Here is a 17,290-nt window from a genome sequence, read left to right as displayed (position 1 = left end):
CTGATACGAGCAGTCTTGTTTGTTAAGTTGACGTTAGTTGGCTTAGTTGAGGTCAGGCACTCATATTTCGAACAATATAGTAAATGTTGGCGTATTCTCATCTGAAGAATCAAAATCCAAACAACAGCGAGGCTGCAAAAATTGTAAGTTGCAACTTAGGGGAAATACTTTTTATCACTTTGCAATTAAAATAAGCAGAATGGTTACATATCAAAGAAGGGTCTGACTGGGGTTCAGTTTTTCCCCACTAGTAAACTCTGGTTAATAACCCTAAAAAGTTCTAAAGAGATCATGCAAAAACAATTTCGTTGGCCTAATAAAAGGTCAACAAATTACCTCTTTTTTCCATCAAAACTTCCTGTGCACACCACAGATGTGGATAAATTTTGTTCCACCTCATTTAAATGAAACGTTTTAGAAAAAATTCAGCAAAACCGAACTATAAATTATTTACTTGAAAGCAAATTCTAGACGTTTTACGTAAATTTTTGGAGGTTATACCTAACTGGATTGTTATAAGAAGCTCACTTTGGTACAAACTGGCTCATCAATTGAATCCTTAGATCAAGGGCATGTATAGTTGTATAGTTGACTAAGAGAAGCCAAATGACCCCAGTTTTGCCCAGTTATGCAAAAGTTTTGCCCCCAACTTGCAGAACCAAATTTAGTTCACTTTGCTTTTGTTTTATCCAAACCAAGTTTGAGAAAAATGCGTTTAACGTTCCTTTTTGCTCATGTTGTTCGGATATCTTAAACCAGCACTGCATTTTATTTGATACAAAAAAATTTCATGAGAAAATTTGCTTACATAGCCAAAAAGTTCCTTAGAAACGAAATTAAACAAACATGGTAAATTGAAATGAATTTTCGATCCGATAAAATCATTTTTGTTTTCAAAAAATTGATCGGGTTATATTTCATTTGCAATCCTTTTTAATGGATTGTATAGGATTATAATGGATTATAATATGCATAGTTTTGTTTTGCGTTTGCAAAACAAGCAGTAATTCCTTCATTACGCAAGACCTGCGCAATATTTAAACCTACTCACATTTAAATAGATTTGATTGATGTTCATTTATAAAAACAGTTTTTCTAACCCAACACTTTTAGCGAAAGAAACATCAAATCAAACTATGAAAAACAATGGGTTGAAGAGTAAGAAGGGTGCGGGCTGTGAATTTGGTGGGGCTAAAAAGTGAAGGCCGGATACGTGGGTGGGTTTATAAAAAACGGTGAACTAGGTTCAACAAAATTTAAGAAGTTATAAAACAAATGATAAAATTGGATAAAAAAAGGATCTATAATTTTGTTTTCAAGTATCTCTGAGCGCGGAAAATTGTATACAGTTTTTTATCTACTTGAAGTGAAAACAATGTTTAATCATCAAACTAATTCTCAACCTCTCAGGATTCCAGTAATTTGTTTACTTCTTTTACATTTGCGAAAACTTCTAGAAGATGAATTAAACTTTCTTTACTGAAATTTTTCTGAAATCGGGTTTCCAATGTCAAGTTTTTTGCCAGGAATAGTTTTGATTAGTTTTTACGGATTTTAAAGAAGACAATGATTATTGGTTTCAATTTTGGTTTTATGAAATCGATTTCTGGTTTGTTTGAAAATTCGTATGCCAAAAACTACTGAATAATGAGTTGCGCGTAAGCATTTTGTATGCAAACAAATTAAAAATCTATTTTAAACGAGTTTTCACATCTTTTGTGTAGCTGAAAAAGGGCAATAAACCAGTGGCTCAGAAACTTTTCCTTCTTTTTGCAATGACAAAATCTTTGGTTTATTTAAACATTGTAAATGAATATTGGGTCAGAACATTTAATTATTCTTACAACAAAGATCAAATGGGCTTTAGTACCCAATAAAAACACTAAGAAGTTCCTTTCTATTTAAACAATTAGATGTATGTTGAATAAACGTGTTTATCGAATGTTAGCTTTTTTTTTATTTCTGAAGCAATTTGAAAAACTTTTACCTTTCGTCGAAAGTTACTTTTTCGTTTTTTTTCTGTTTATCAGTTGACATTTCCGTATTACCGGAAACTTTCTCTCCATTGATTTTGCACAAAATATTGTAGTTTTAAAAAAAAACTTTTTTGTATACCATCGAGTTTGGCTGTTTTTTTTCCAATTTTGTCTTTCAAAACTGTTTTTTTTTTGCAACTTGCCAGCCACCAGTGAGAGCATGACCTCACCAAATGAACAAGCTCAAGTCGTGAATCTCTCACCAGTTTCCGAACTGATCAATCAGAAGCCGAGCTTGGAAGTCATGGCATCAACTAACTTAAGATACCCCTTAAAAAACTGACAAAATCAAAAATACGAAAGTGCCGGAATATTTGTGCTCGGGGTGGGTTTTTTTTGTTTCTGGGTTTTTTTTGTTTCGGGGTAGCACTTTTGTTTGAATTAAAAGCTTCATTTTTGACCCTGATATTCTTTTTTACACTTCCTTTCCACTTCTCCACTTACTAACGCATCTTCGCGCTTGATAAATAAATTTGATAAGTTAAAAAAAAGTTCAAAAAAAGAGAAAAATCTCAAAAACTAAAGTTATTTTAAAGAGAAAATTTTTTTATAGTCGGTTATCAGGGGGTTTTTTAAAATCTGAAGAATAGAAAATATTTCAAAAAATTTTCTTTTTTCCTTAAGAAATGGCTCGGAAAAACTAGAGAATTTGGTTCAAACAACTGATTTTGAACTCAAAGGCATGTGAAAAAAAATTAAGTTGAGATTCATCAAGATCGAGCAAACAAATTTTTTAATTGAGTTTATAAATGAATATATTCAATAAAAACAGATTTTGATGCTTTCACAAAATGGCATTAATTGCCGTTTTGAATCAATCTAATTTATTATCTATCAATTTTAGATCGACAGATAGACGACTGATCACAAAACCGCAATGCAATTATACCTCCGTTGCAGGCAGGCATTAAAACATTTATTTTCAAGCCTTGTTATTTTAGCAGTGACGCTTGCGATTTCATCATTATAAAATTCATCAACATTTTTGTTCCGACTTTCGATACGAAAGTAACGGAATATTTGTAACGGAATTTTTTAATATCATTCGAAAGGTATTGTTGTCTTGAGCTCAAATTTCAAAAAATATTTTACATGTGATCACTTTTTGTAAAGTTACGGGGGTTTAAACATTGCCATTTTAGCCAATTTGGGACAATTAACGCGCGATATATTTCGCGCTATTAACGCGTAAGCGGAGAGTTAATCCGTCTTAAAATCGTTCCAAATTGGTTGAAAGAAGGTTATTTGCCATAATTGGTTTGTTACAAGGAGCGAAATCTATCTTTTTGTACTTTAAATGGCGTGTGGGGGGATGATTTTCTTAAAAAAATTCAAACTTAAATTTTTTTTTGTTTTATTACATTTAATTTTTTAATGTTATTACTGCTCCATAAAACCTTAAAAGGCAGTCGGAACATTCGGGGCTTCGCCCTGATACGAGCAGTTTTGTTTTGTTTTCCATTTAGTTGCAAAAAAAAAACAAGACTGCTCGTATCAGGGCGAGGCCCTGAATGTTCCGACTGCCTTTTAAGGTTTATGGAGCAGTAATAAAATTAAAAAATTAAATGAAATTTTAAAAAAATGAAGAAAAAAAAAATTTCTAAAATTATTTATGATATTCATCCCCCATACGCCATATACAGTACAAAGAATCTAATTCACTCCTTGTAGCAAACCAATTATGACAAATAGGCTTCTTTCAACCAATTTGGAACGATTTCTAAGACGGATTAACTCTCCGCTTAAGCGTTAAAAGCGCGAAATATATCGCGCGTTAATTGTCCCAAATTGGCCAAAATGGCAACCTTTAAACCCCCGTAACTTTACGAAAAATGATCACAGGTGAAATATCTTTTCAAATTGGAGCTCAGGACAACAATACCTTTCGAATGATATAAAAAAATTCCGTCAAAAATGGCTAGTTAAAAAGTCGAAATTTGTCTGAAGAAAAAAAAAACCCACCCCGAGCACAAATATTCCGTTACTTTCGTGCCGAAAGTCGGAACAATTATATTTCATTCATTGTTTGGTTATGTCCTGTTTGAAGTTTATGGATAATAATCTGTTATATTGGAGTTTCGTTGTCAGTCTCTATATCATTCAAAATTAATCGATTAAGGTCGGTTAAAATCGGATTAAAATTGAAATCAAATGATGCAACGGATCTACTGAACAATCCCCCCCCCTATTGTACCTACTAAAGAATCTCCCCCCTTTCAAGAAAGGGGGGGGGGAGATTGTTAAATAGATCCGATGCAACTTCATATCAATTGTCAGCATCAAGACACAAACGGTCGGAAAATTTCTCGAATAACAAATATTATTGTTGTTTTTCAAATTTGTTTATTTGATCCGATCCTATGAGATCTTTTTAGCTCTACGAGATTCTAATTTTAAAATAACGCCACCGTTTTTTGATACTGGAACATGTATACCTTCGCATTCCGTTCCATACGTTCCGGCATCGTGGTTGAAACCTTCCACACATTCGCAGGAGTAGGCTAGGTCGAAATTCGTGCAACTGGTATTGTGCTCCCCACAGAAACCCAGATTACATTCATCAATATCTAAATGTGAGTTAAATGACTATTTACAAGGCTGAAAACATGTTAGCTCAAATGTTTTTTAAAACTCAATCATTAAAATATGAAAAGAAAAAGTTGAAAACCTTATTATTGTTTTCTTTATTATTATAACCAGCGCATTTAAAGGTTGTTTGAGCAAAATATCAGTTTTTAGTCTTGTCTTTTGAGTATGATAAAGTTTCTTCCTTTTAACTAAATTAAGAGTCAGTTTTCAGTTTACGCACAAATATAGTATTCTTTCGATATTCTAATCTGCTGGACTAAGTTAACTCAATTCTGCATTTTGCTGCCCAATTGATCAATGCTAGTTTTTATTCAAAAATTGTTGAAGTAGCAAACAAAAATATTAATCACAGAAGCAAAAAGTCAGCACCAGACCTGATGAATACCTGAAAAAAAAAACCTGACAGTCATCTAAAATTCAAAAGTTACGCAGACGCCAAGCTGCACTTCGCAAACACAAGTAAAAATAATTGCCTAAGCCCCTGAAATGCAAAAGAAAAAAACATATCAAAGAGTTCAACTAAAAAATGAACAGCGTTGGAGACAGCTGGATTCGATCCGCATGCCTCCCGACCACGATTGAGTTGCATCAACCTCTTGTTCACTCCCACCCAAGTAACGTTTTTCACATCTGCTCTATGCTCTATAAAAACTGAGCACAAAAAATTTAGACTTTTGAACTTTGATATTCCAGCTTGCACTTTGAAATTCAAATTTCGCCGAAAATAAGCAAGTAAACCGATTAAAAATTTGTTAGGAAGAGATTTACAATCGAATTGTAAACTATTTTGTCTTGAAATTTTTTTCCTTCTAATTACGTCACTGAATTACCACCCACTCCCATTAACAAACAATTGGTGACTGAAATAATCAGATTACTCCAACAACATAAATTTTACCAAAAGATGTTCCTCTCGGAGTCCAATAAAAAAATATTCACTCAGACTTCGAAAAGATATTTTCAGAAAAAAATCAGTCAAATTTCGAAAAAGGATGTATACGTATACTGTGCATGATATATATTGCGTAAGTAAAAAGATCACATTTCAATTTTGAAAACTTTTATACTTGATCTGAAGTGTCGACCATTAAAAAAACACATACGTGTCATTGATTCAGGGGCGGATCTACAATTTTCTCGAGGGTGGAGTATTTTCAAAAAAATTGTCGATCAAATATTTTCCGAGCTCTCCTAACGCTCTAAAAAGACCATGTTTTGGCCAAACTTTCTGCGCCGCAGGCAAATTAAAAAAAACAGGCCAAACAAAGCAGTATTAGTCTAAGTATAAGTATACTAAAAGGCCCCTCTAGAAAAATTTTAGTGTCCGTTATCAAAAATGGATATCTCAAAATAGTACAAAGAGAGGACACTTTTGGTCGGCAGTGTGTCGATACTCTAAGGAAAAGAGCGTCCGCCCCCTGCCCCCCCCCCCCCCCCCCCCCCCCCCCCAATTTCGCCCCTGCATTGATTGAAGATAAAATCAAAATGAGAATGAAAATGAAATTGATAGAAAATCCGAAGAAAGGGTGTACAACAGCTCAAAAGTTTATTTTTGAATTTGCATCGAATGTTTATATACACTTAGGCCAGCCTAGCTTAGATGAAAACAAAATTGCTCCGAAGCTCAATAGTGCAATACAAGTCTAACGGAGAACCATTTTTCCAATGGAAATTAAAAAAAGTTGTTTAGGGTAGCAGAATTTTTTTGTTCCAATCATGTTACTTAGGTGACGCACAAAATTATGGCGTAGGGTCCTGAAAAACCTAATAATCGGTAGAGTGTGCTTTAATTGTTTGCCTTTTTTGCTCTGATTGGCTCCTTCTGCTGGAATCCCAATATGTTCGGTTGTCAGACTAAAACTGAACATGAGTTGACCTGCAAAATTTTTTCTCTTAGAATTTGATTCTACTAATTTAATTTTTATCTTAACCACTATCACTATTCTTTTTTAATGCCTAATTTAATCGTACTGCCAAAAAAATTCTGAATTTTTTCAAAAAGAAATTACGGAAAAAAAAACATTTTGTTTTCAAGTTTTTTTCTCACATCAGTGCGATGGGATCATTTAGTGCTGAATGCTTGTGAAACGACCATCTTTGATTTAAAAAAATCTTGATACAGTCATGAATTTTAAAAAAATCGTTTTTACAGCCTCCAGTGAATCAGCTGAATGAAAAGGCAATGGAGACTTTCGAATCCCAGAGAGCACTAAAACAAAAAAGACTGCTCGTATCAAGGCAAAGCCCCGAATGTTCCGACTGCCTTTTAAGGTTTATGAAGCAGCAGTAATAACATAAAAAATTAAATGAAATAAAATGAAATTTTTTTTTTCTAAAATTTGAAATTTTTTATGAAAATCATCCCCCCACACGCCATTTAAAGTACAAAAACATAGATTTCGTTCCTTGTAACAAATCTATTATGGCAAATCAGCTTCGTTCAACCAATTTGGAACGATTTATAAGAAGGATTAAATCTCCGCTTACGCGTTAATAGCTCGAATTATATCGCGCGTTAATTGTCCCAAATTGGTCAAAATGGCCAGAATGACAATCTTTAAACCCTCATAACTTTACGTAAAATGATCACAGGTGAAATATCTTTTCAAATTTAAGCTCAGGACAAAAATACTTTTTGAATGATTTAGAAAAAAATCCGTCAAAAGTTGCTAGTTAAAAAGTCGAAATTTGTCTGAAGAAAAAAAAAACCCACCCCGAGCACAAATATTCCGTTACTTTCGTATCGAAAGTCGGAATAACAAGACTGCTCGTTTTAGGGCAAAGCTTCAAACGCTCCGAATGCCCTTTTATTTGGTCTCGAATAATTTTTGGTAGATTAAATGTTGGCAACACTACAATTTATTAGGCTGATATTATTTAAGCTGAGTCGTGTATAGATTTAATACCAATTAGCTTAATGCCTAAATTCAATTTGCACCGATTTTGTATAGCAAGATAGTTCGCCACGATTAAAAAACAAAAGGAGTATCTCAGACAGCATCGCGTGCTAGGCCTATGCGCATCAAGGGATCAACACCCCGAGGGTGCAAAGAGTTTTCTGAAATTATTCTGCATAAAAATGACCCGAGCATAAATGTTCCTCATTTTCTTCTTAAGTCAGACCAAGAAAACGGACTAAACCCATTTGATTTTCTGAATCAAAGATTAGTCTTCTCAAATAACTTTCTGAATTAGTTATCAATCACTAATGACGTCACTTCAAAACAAGAAAAACAACATCAACCGGTTGTTTAATTGATATATTTTAATCTGAATAGCAATTACAAACTAACACAAAATCATATTAACCCGTTCCGATAATTTCAACTGCCAACTAAGATTTCGAGGAAGTGATTGATTCACTGGCTTAATTGTATCAACTATTTCTAAGAGCAAAAAGATTTTGAGTCCAATTGAATGGTGAACTTTTTTCCTAACAAAGTTTTAAATCTGCTTTTCAGGCTATGATTTTACGTTTTGAATGAAACGAACAGATGAAGCTTGATTAGGCAGGAATACCAAATTTCAAAGGTCAAAACTTTATACATTCATCTTTTGTGCGGTACAGTTTCTTGTTGGCGAGCTTAAGAAAATAAGCTTTATCCTCTTTTTATATACGTTGCATTCATCCAAATAATTATCCACGCAACAGTGCGCAAAAGTTTTAGGAAACTAATTTGTGGTCTGGACGTATGGGGATCGAATCTATTGGTCTCTTAGGCTGTTCAGTTTTGCAGTTGAATTTTTTAGAATTGTTTTCTTTTTCTTGCATTTTAGAGTTCTGCTTTTGTTTTTCTTGTTGCTTGTGTTCGCGAAGTGACGCTTGTTACTAATGGTTTGATTTGCTTCTTCAAAGATCAATGAATAAACATTAGTATTGATCGTTTTGGCGAGAAATACAGAACAAAACTGCTCGTATGAGGGCAAAGCCTTGAATGTTCCGACTGCCTTAAAAGGTTTATGGAGCAGTACCAACATTAAAAAAATAAAGTAATAAAATAAAATGAATTTTTTTTCTAAAATTTAAAATTTGTTTTGAAAATCATCCCCCACACGCCATATAAAGTATAAAAGGATAGATTTCGCTGCTTGTAACAAGTCAATTATGGCAAATAAGTTTCTTTCAACCAATTTGGAACAATTTCTAAGACGGATTAAATCTCGCTTACGCGTTAATAGCGCGAAATATATCGTCCCAAATTGGCCGAAATGGCAATCCTTAAACCCCCATATCTTTACGAAAAATGATCACAGGTGAAATATTTTTCCAAATTTGAGCTCATGACAATAATACCTTTCGAATGATAAAAAAAATTCCAATAAATGTGGCCTGTTAAAAAGTCGAAATTTGTCTGAAAAAAAAACCCACCCCATGCACAAATATTCCGTTACTTTCGTATCGAAAGTCAGAACAATTAGGTTTAATTGATCTCAAAAGATTCAGAATATTGAAACAACACTTGTGGTTTTTGCGCAAAATGGCCCTCGATTTTTTTGAAGGTTTCCGAGAAAAAACTTTTAGGGTTTCTTTTATTGCTACATCTTCGCCAAAGTCGACTATCTGTTTGCTTATATAGTAGTGGAGTTCTGCACTGTGGAGTGAAAAATAACTTGACAAATGTGCCCCATTTTGTTAGGGTGCGTTTTTGGAGAACTTCAAATTTAAAATTGAAACACTGAAGAATAAAGTAGGGAACCTCGTTGCTAAAAATTTTACAACTACTATTTGTGATGCAAAAAAATGTCACAGTTATCTTTTTCTAAATCCCAGATGCTTTTTTGTCAGAAATTTTGTCATATTGAATAAAATAACGCTCAAGTAATGATCAAACTACAGTAAAATTATATTGAAAAGTAAAACTTATCTGAAATAAATAAGAGCCAATTAGCAAAATAACTCGGTTTCAAGTTACTTTGAAAGCAGAAACAATCAGACAAGTTTTTCTTGACTCTGAGAGAAATTTTTAGGAATCAGAATTACAATTGGAACTTTTGATATGACCCTAAATCTTTTCTACAGGCGGCTTTGGCACCAATACATACTAAAACTGAGGGGAGCGCGCGCAGAAAAATTTTTTTTTCGATGAAAACTACAAAAAGTGCAACAAATCGCCATTTTTGTCCCATTTTTTAAAAATCTGCCTGCGACTTAGAAAGTTAGGCCAGTATAGAGTCTTTTTTGTGCCATGGAAAAGCCCAGAAAATCAATTTGGTCGACCAAAAAAAATTATTCGAATTTTTTTTAAAAATCTCCCTTACCGTCCTCTCCCCTCAAGGAAATCCTAAATTCACCCCCAAATATGATACCACCATTGAACCTATGCGAATATATCTGAGATACTTAAAACAGCGCAGAAATCCCCATTGACGGCATATTTATTTCCCGCAGTTTCTTCGAGGGTGGTCATAGCAACATATGTGCTTTTTAGATTCAAAAAGCTTTAAGTTCTAGTTTTTTTTAAAAAAAAAACCGGGTGATGATTTCATCTTTAAGCCATAGTTGGTAGTTGGTACCAAACATGGGGTTTTTTATTGCTTAAGAGCAGCGAATTCTTTTAAAACCAAGTGCGAAAAAAGATATTTTGTATGATAATTTCGGTGCAAGTTTGAAAACAGCGACAAGTTTCCTGCGTCTAGACGAAGAAGGCTCAAAAATCCCTGTAGCTTCAAAATTGGATCTTACAATGGCTTCTTCAATTTTTCCATCAAGAATCGAGTTTGATTGACATCAGTTTGATATTTAAGTTTTTGGCGTGAACGAGGATTGATATTTGATAGTCGAGAATTTGTTGAGCTAAATTTGACTGAACATTTTCCTGAGATAAACCCGATGAGCGTTTTTGTGATTGGGAACACAATTGGTATAGGCTGCACTGTCAGCTAAAAAAACGACTTTTTCTACTTCGTTCTAGTAGTTGGGACTGAAACCAGATTTTTGTTAGATTCTGTTTTGAAACTGACTTGTGAATGAATTTTGGCGAAAAACTGTTCTATTGCTCAAAATAGCGTTATGACTAAACTAAAGTTCTTCAAACACTACAAAACTATATTATGGCAAGTTTGCGAATGATTTAAATTTCACTGAGTTTAGAGTTTTGAAAAGCATATATATCTCAAAAAATTATAATTGATGTTCCTAGACCAGTTTCGCAAATTTATTGGCAACTTGAATATTTGTGCCAATATAGTGCTCGACCCAAGCAAGACATGTTTCGACTCTGCTCGAACAAACAAAAAATGTACTCGCCCGAATCAAGATTTGTTTCGACCGTGCTCTAACGGACTTCACGTCAGCTTCAAATTTCAATCAACTTGATTATCCCAATTCCTACGTTATAGTTTATGGTTTCGGGTAAAACTAAGTACGCTTTTTTATCAGAATGAAATAATCAGAGTTATTTGCATTTCAAATCAACCCGGGGTTTTAATCGACGATCATTAGGATTTGGACCTCCAAATTTTGGATTTCAGGTTTTTGTAACAAATGCTGATGTGTTATTATAGCTTGTGACTTGAATTGGCTTTTCATTAAATATTTGCCCCATTAGCAAAAAAGTGACCAAATAGCTCAGCCCGTTGTGAAATTAGTTCTTATATTTTACTATAAATATCATTTTTGACAGAAATTCATTTTATCGTAAATAAAACTTTCCGCTATTTTTCTGCTTTAAATCAACATGGGGCTGTAAGCTACCAGCTTTAGGATTTGTACTCGGTTTGTGTAGCACATGCCCATGTGTTATTGTAGCTTGTGACTTGAATTGGCTTTACATTAAATATTTGCCCCCGTTAGGAGAAAAGTGAGCAATTAGTTCAGCCCGTTGTTAAACTTCAAACATTTTGTTCTGAATATCATTGTTGACAGAATTTCATTATATCGTAAATAAAACATTCCGTTATTTTTCAATCTGTTCAAAACTGTTATAAATCACGGAAAAATATCAGTTTTTCTTTTTTTTTGATGGTGTTAGAATTGGATTAAGTTTCGTACGGTTTACATAGGAGCCCCACCGCCAGGGCCAATGTTTTGCAATTAAAACGAATTTTATGAAAAAATTACCCTAAAGAAAGATTGTTATAAAACGAGGCTTTTTTCTTACTAAAGTTGCACTAACTATTTCATGGTTTGTCCAAGATTTCAGCTTTAAGTTCGCATCTTTTGTTATGTCTAGTTAAGTAAAGGGCAATCACTGTTGCCCAGTATATTATAATCATTGTGATTATAAATTTCACTTTGATTGGGGTTTGAATATTGCTAATTTAGTCAATTTTGATTAACTAACGTGTATTTATAACACCTGTAGGCGGCGATTCGATGCGTTCCGAATTCAAGACACGTATAGGTGGCAGTTTGATGCGTTTCCAATTGAGTTCAGGTCAGGAGTTAACCCTTTTGAAACAATAAGGAAAGCTAAGCTCACCATTTGCTTAAAATGAAAAACTACACAAAAAACTCAACCAATTATTTGTGAATTGTTCAACCAGAAAAAATTATTCGCCTCAACGTGCAGTCAGAACATTCAGGGCCTCGTCATGACAGAAGAGCAGTATTGTTGTTCCGACTAACTTCGAAGAAAATTACGGAATATTTGAGCTCGGGTTGGTTTTTCTCCAGACAAATTTCGACTCCTGAACTAGCAGTTTTTGACAGAGTTGTCTAAATCAATCAAAAATTATTGTTGTCTTGAACTCAAAATTACAAAGCTATATAATCTGTGACTTTTTTTGTAAAATCATGGAGGTTTACAGATTGCTAATATGGTCGATTTGGTACAATTATTGCGCTATATTTTTCGTGCTATTGATGCGCAAGCGGAGTTTTAGTCCGTATTAGAAATCGTTTGCAATTGGTTGAAGTAGGCTAGTTGTCACATTTGTTATGGTTTTAGGAGCAAAAATTTCACTTTGTACTTAATACGGACGGACGGCGCTGGAAAAATTGTTTTTGAAAAGTTCATCAATTAACAGAAAACAAACTGTTTCATAGACCTTAGAAGATATTCGCAACATTCAGGGCTTTGTCCCGATACGAACAGTTTCATGATTATTTTCATTATGATTATTACAGTACTGAATTAAATTAACCGGATACACAAAGTTTGAACTTTCAAACGCGTTTTTCTCAAAAGATATGACAAGTAACGAATAGAACAAAAAGTGCTTTTTGTAATTTATCAAAATTTACGCTGAATCTACCAAATTAATTACTGAGAAAATTAGATTTAAAAAAACCTCCTACATATCCCAACAAAGTTCTGGAAATATGAAATTTCTAAAAAATTTGCTTAAAAGAAATATATTTTTTGGTTCATAGTCAAAAAACAACTTTTTACTTTATAAAAGTCAAAATATTTGCTAAAAACAAAATTCGAACGTTTCACGCAAACTTTTGGAAGATTTTCCCCTTCTAGTTGGACTGTGTAAAAGAAATAACTTTCTCATAAATTTCTAGATAGTTTTAGCGTAATTTTTGATTAAATACAAAAACCAAAACGTCTCATTTTTGAGATAGCACTTTGGTTGCAGTTTTTGGGAAAAAATTGCACCATATTAATTCTGGTAAAAATCCAAGTATCTTTTGTTCTCTTTCCTTTTTGTCTAATCTTAACCCAAATTGATAAAAACGCGTTTGAAACTTCGAATACTGATCCTTGTGTCCGGTTATTTTAAATCAGCCCTAAATATTACAATTAGAATATGGAGATAACCAACCTTGGCAGAGACTGTGATCATCTGGATCAATCTGTGATCCCTTCACACAATGTTCGCACCTGAATCCTCCCAACACATCCACGCAGTGTTTCATCTCCTCTCTCAAACAAAACTCATTCCCAGAATTTTGACAGTTCCAACCGCGCTCTGAAATCCAGGAAGACAAATTTTACTGGGACCATTTAAAGGGTTGCAGCTTACGTCTCTCAAATCAAATATTTTCCAATTAGCATTAAATGAAATTATCACAAAAAAATTTTCCAAATATCTTACATGCCCTAAAAATATCATAAAAATTCACTAAAAAATCTTTAGAAAAATTCCGCGTGCCCTTAAAAGTTGACACATCAAAATTTCAAATTTTTGGTCCAAATCGTTCATGGAATGTTATTGAAATGCTTAATATTCCCGACAAAACAAATAAAACTTAAAATAATTTTTCTCATTTTGGGTTGATGTTAACAAAAGATGTAGTAAAAGGTAGTAAAGACTTTTACCAGACTAGAAAATTAGGCGCCAAAATTTTGAGCCAACGCTTTACTAAAAAAGGGCCCGTCCTGAATTTATACAAGGTGCAGTCTCTCAAGTTCCGCGGAAAGATTATAGATAGAATTGCTTTATTACTTATACCATTACTACACCAAAAATTTCATTATTTATATCATTTTATATTTTAAAAAATTTTATTTTGCCAAGCAGGCAGAACAATAAAACAACTACACAAAGCTTATACGTTATACCACACATGATTTATTAATTTAGATATTATCTTGGATATAGGCTTTTCAAAAAAATGATTAAATCGTTGTGCGTATTCTTAATGATAAATTGAGTCCAAAATAAGTAAAATGGCTCAAGCATACCTCTTTGAGGATGTACAAAATTGATTTAAACTTAAACTATACGAACGAAATTAACTACCTTAAAATGAAACGTTATTTTTTCTCAAAATGTTTTTTTTTGCAGAAGTTAAAGAAGATGATGGATGCTACGATGATAGATGATATTATCAGAGATATAATGAAGTATTTCGTGAAGCAAAACTGCGTGAAGCAATAAAAATTGCATCCTAAAAAAATTGTTCATATTTCCCGGTTTTGATCAACGGGTCAACTTTTTCTATTAATAGTATCAGTACGAATTAATTTTCAATGAAAACTTTGTTCCAAAAACAAATTTAAAAAAAATCACCACGAGGCCAAACTGTGTATTCCGCAACAGGCGGAAAACAGATTAGTTTCGAAATCCGCAAAATTGCTAGTGTTCATTTTTTGCTGTATCGGATTCGAAAACAAATAGCTAAGACACTGTATGGCTCGAATTCGATATTAGGCGCGGAATCCTCTAATATTTTGTATGTGGAATTCCTCTACATTTCGGAACAAATTTAAAGATTTGTCTATGGATTCCAGTGACCTACAGACACCCATTGTGCAACTATCCAGTGCAAAACTTGGCCTCGTAATCTTGAAAAAAAATTTCGATACAATTTGTTAATTACACTAATTTTGTAAGGGTAAAAACTAAAGTTTTGCTATCAAGTATAAAAGTGTTTACTCAAAATTCGTTAACAGACAAAAAAAACTACCACTCAGTTATACATAAGCAAAACTTAGCTCAATAGTTCTTGCGCAAAATTTACCAAAAGAGCGTGAACAAATGAGTCTGATGAGTCTAAGCTTTAATTTCGTTTTTGTTCACTTTTTGATTTCCTAGGTTTTTTTCACAAACATGTAATAAGGAAATAACAGCTTGGTTAACATACATGCTGCTACAAAATGGAATTAGCATAATAAGATAAAAATCAACAAGTACACAGCCGTGTAAATACACAAATACAGTTTGTATAAATGAAAATGAATAAGACAATACTAAGAACTAATGGATCTGTCAATAGGATTTTTTTCGTGTATCTCTATTGAAAACCTTTTAGTTTCAAAATGGAATTTTGTTTTGCTCTAACTTTTCTCAGCTTTTAGGAATCTGTTTTGCTTTATTTGTTTTGTGCGTTTGTTTAGTTTCACAGGTACTCTGTTATAGATGAACTGCCTACAAATTTCATTTTTCTTAATATTTTTCACAACATCCAACATTCTAGTCAAGATATGCTGGGTAATGAAAAATTCGACCGGTAAGACTTTAGACTTGAGAAGTAGATCTCATGCATGATCATATTTTCTGAGGAGATAGCACACTTTGATTCCCCAATTATTTGTCTGTTAATTCTGTTAATTTGATAAAGTTCGCTTCATTTGATAAAACAAACATCAAATCAGACGTGAGGTTGGTTTTTATGATATTGTAAATCAAAATCGTAGAAGGTAGCTTGCGCTTAAGTTTACCAGTAGATTGCCAAACCTCTATATTTTAAAATAATTATAATTTTAGTTTCGGATTTTTTCCCTAAAAAAACGTTGAAACGAACGCTATTTGTGAAATTAAAACAGTAATTTGATTTTTTTATAAAAAATTTTAAAGTCGACTCCAAAAAATTTGCTTCTCATGTACTAAAAGAAAAATGGATTAGATTACAAAAAAATCTAAAAAAAAAGTAAGAAGTTCTAAAATTTAAAAATTCTCGAAACTTCTGGTAATGAAAAATCTAAAAAAAGTAAAAGTTCTAAAATTTAAAAATTCTCGAAACTTGTGTAATGAAAAATTCTCGAACCTTATCTAAAAATGTATATGAAGCAATTTGAAGCACCCTTATTTTTTTAGTATTTGAAGCAATTTGCTAAAATAAAGCTACAAATAATGATCCCCAAAAAATATAAACGACTGGTTGTATCTGGATAAATCGAAACCACATGGTGAAAAATTCAAAAACACTTTTCTAATCATCCAAGTTTTGTAAAATAAAACAGAAAATTTTGGCCATTTGTGAGGGGTTTTGGGGGAGATTTAAGGGAAAAAACGATTATCTAAAAAAATTCAAAGTTTATCCATAAGTTTATGGACTGAAAAAAAACTACTCAGATACTTAAGGGTGCAGTCAGTAGATTAAAAGCTTTGCCCCGATACGAGAAATCTTGATGATGATCAAGTCTAGGGCATTGATTTGTTTTCAGATGAGAGGGTAGAGCAGACGCTGTCAAATGTTGTCCGAGGGGAAGCTAAGCCGGCCCCGAGCAAACTTTCTTTGCAAATATTCTATGACCTTTTTTGAAAGTCATATATTTGTACACTTTTTTGGGCGTCCTACAATTGACCCAAAAAGTAGAGTTTATTTGGTGCGCGATTTGCCCTCCAAAAAGAATGACGTACAATAATGCCAAAAAGGGGCTCTTTGATTGGTGTAAGCGGTCGAACCCCTGTGAAAGTGGGCAGTGGGAATCCGCCCCCCCCCCCCCCCCCACAATGGCTAGTGGGAACGACAAAAGCTTTTAAAAAGATGTCATTAACGTTCTCTTGATTATAGCTGACCCAAAATATTGATTGTGAGGTTTTTTAGATGAAAAGCTTAATTACCTCGAAGTACTTTCGCTTTGAAGCTCTCACAATTAGTCTGCTCCTTGTCAAAAAATATTTGGCAAACCTCGCTCACAGGAACAACATTTTCATCCCTCATTGGCGAAAAGTCAGCTCCTATGACTAACCCCAGACCGCATAAATAACTTGATTCGCAGAAAAATCCAATTGACCAATCAAAGCGCGCCATTTTATCTAAGCAATCTGATTGGCTGACGCCATTTCGCAAAATTGTTGCTGTTTGGAAAATGAGATTTTTTGGAAGTACAAAGTCACACAATGATATATCTTGATAATTACCACAAGTTTTAGAATCAGATGCGATACTTGTGATCAATTTAAAAAGAAGAACAATAATTTGAGAGATCATTGCGGCCATTATTGACCAGTTTCTGTCACAAAAAAAGCAAGCAATCCCAAAATTTTTGACAAAATCACAGCTGCTGCTCAACTTTGACTTTTTTATTTGATCAGCCGGAGCTCCA

The 17,290-nt window shown here is 33.3% G+C and overlaps 2 protein-coding genes across 2 annotated transcripts in view; one reads left to right on the top strand and one right to left on the bottom strand.

Annotated features, from left to right (window-relative positions):
* The window catches only part of LOC134853970 (lon protease homolog, mitochondrial-like), a 139,204-nt gene that overhangs the window by 12,457 nt on the left and 109,457 nt on the right, over window positions 1–17,290 (top strand). The gene's annotated exons all lie outside the window — the stretch shown is intronic.
* Window positions 4,492–17,199, bottom strand: LOC134854638 (adhesion G protein-coupled receptor E2-like; the record flags this gene model as incomplete). The annotated part of the gene is given in 3 exon segments (XM_063870989.1): window positions 4,492–4,603; window positions 13,338–13,484; window positions 16,806–17,199. Coding segments are annotated over 3 exon segments (638 nt in total), but the record flags the coding sequence as incomplete, so codon positions are not given.

Source organism: Symsagittifera roscoffensis, chromosome 9, assembly GCF_963678635.1.
Source record: "Symsagittifera roscoffensis chromosome 9, txSymRosc1.1, whole genome shotgun sequence".
NCBI lineage: Eukaryota > Metazoa > Xenacoelomorpha > Acoela > Convolutidae > Symsagittifera > Symsagittifera roscoffensis.
This window is presented reverse-complemented; position numbering and strand designations above follow the sequence as displayed.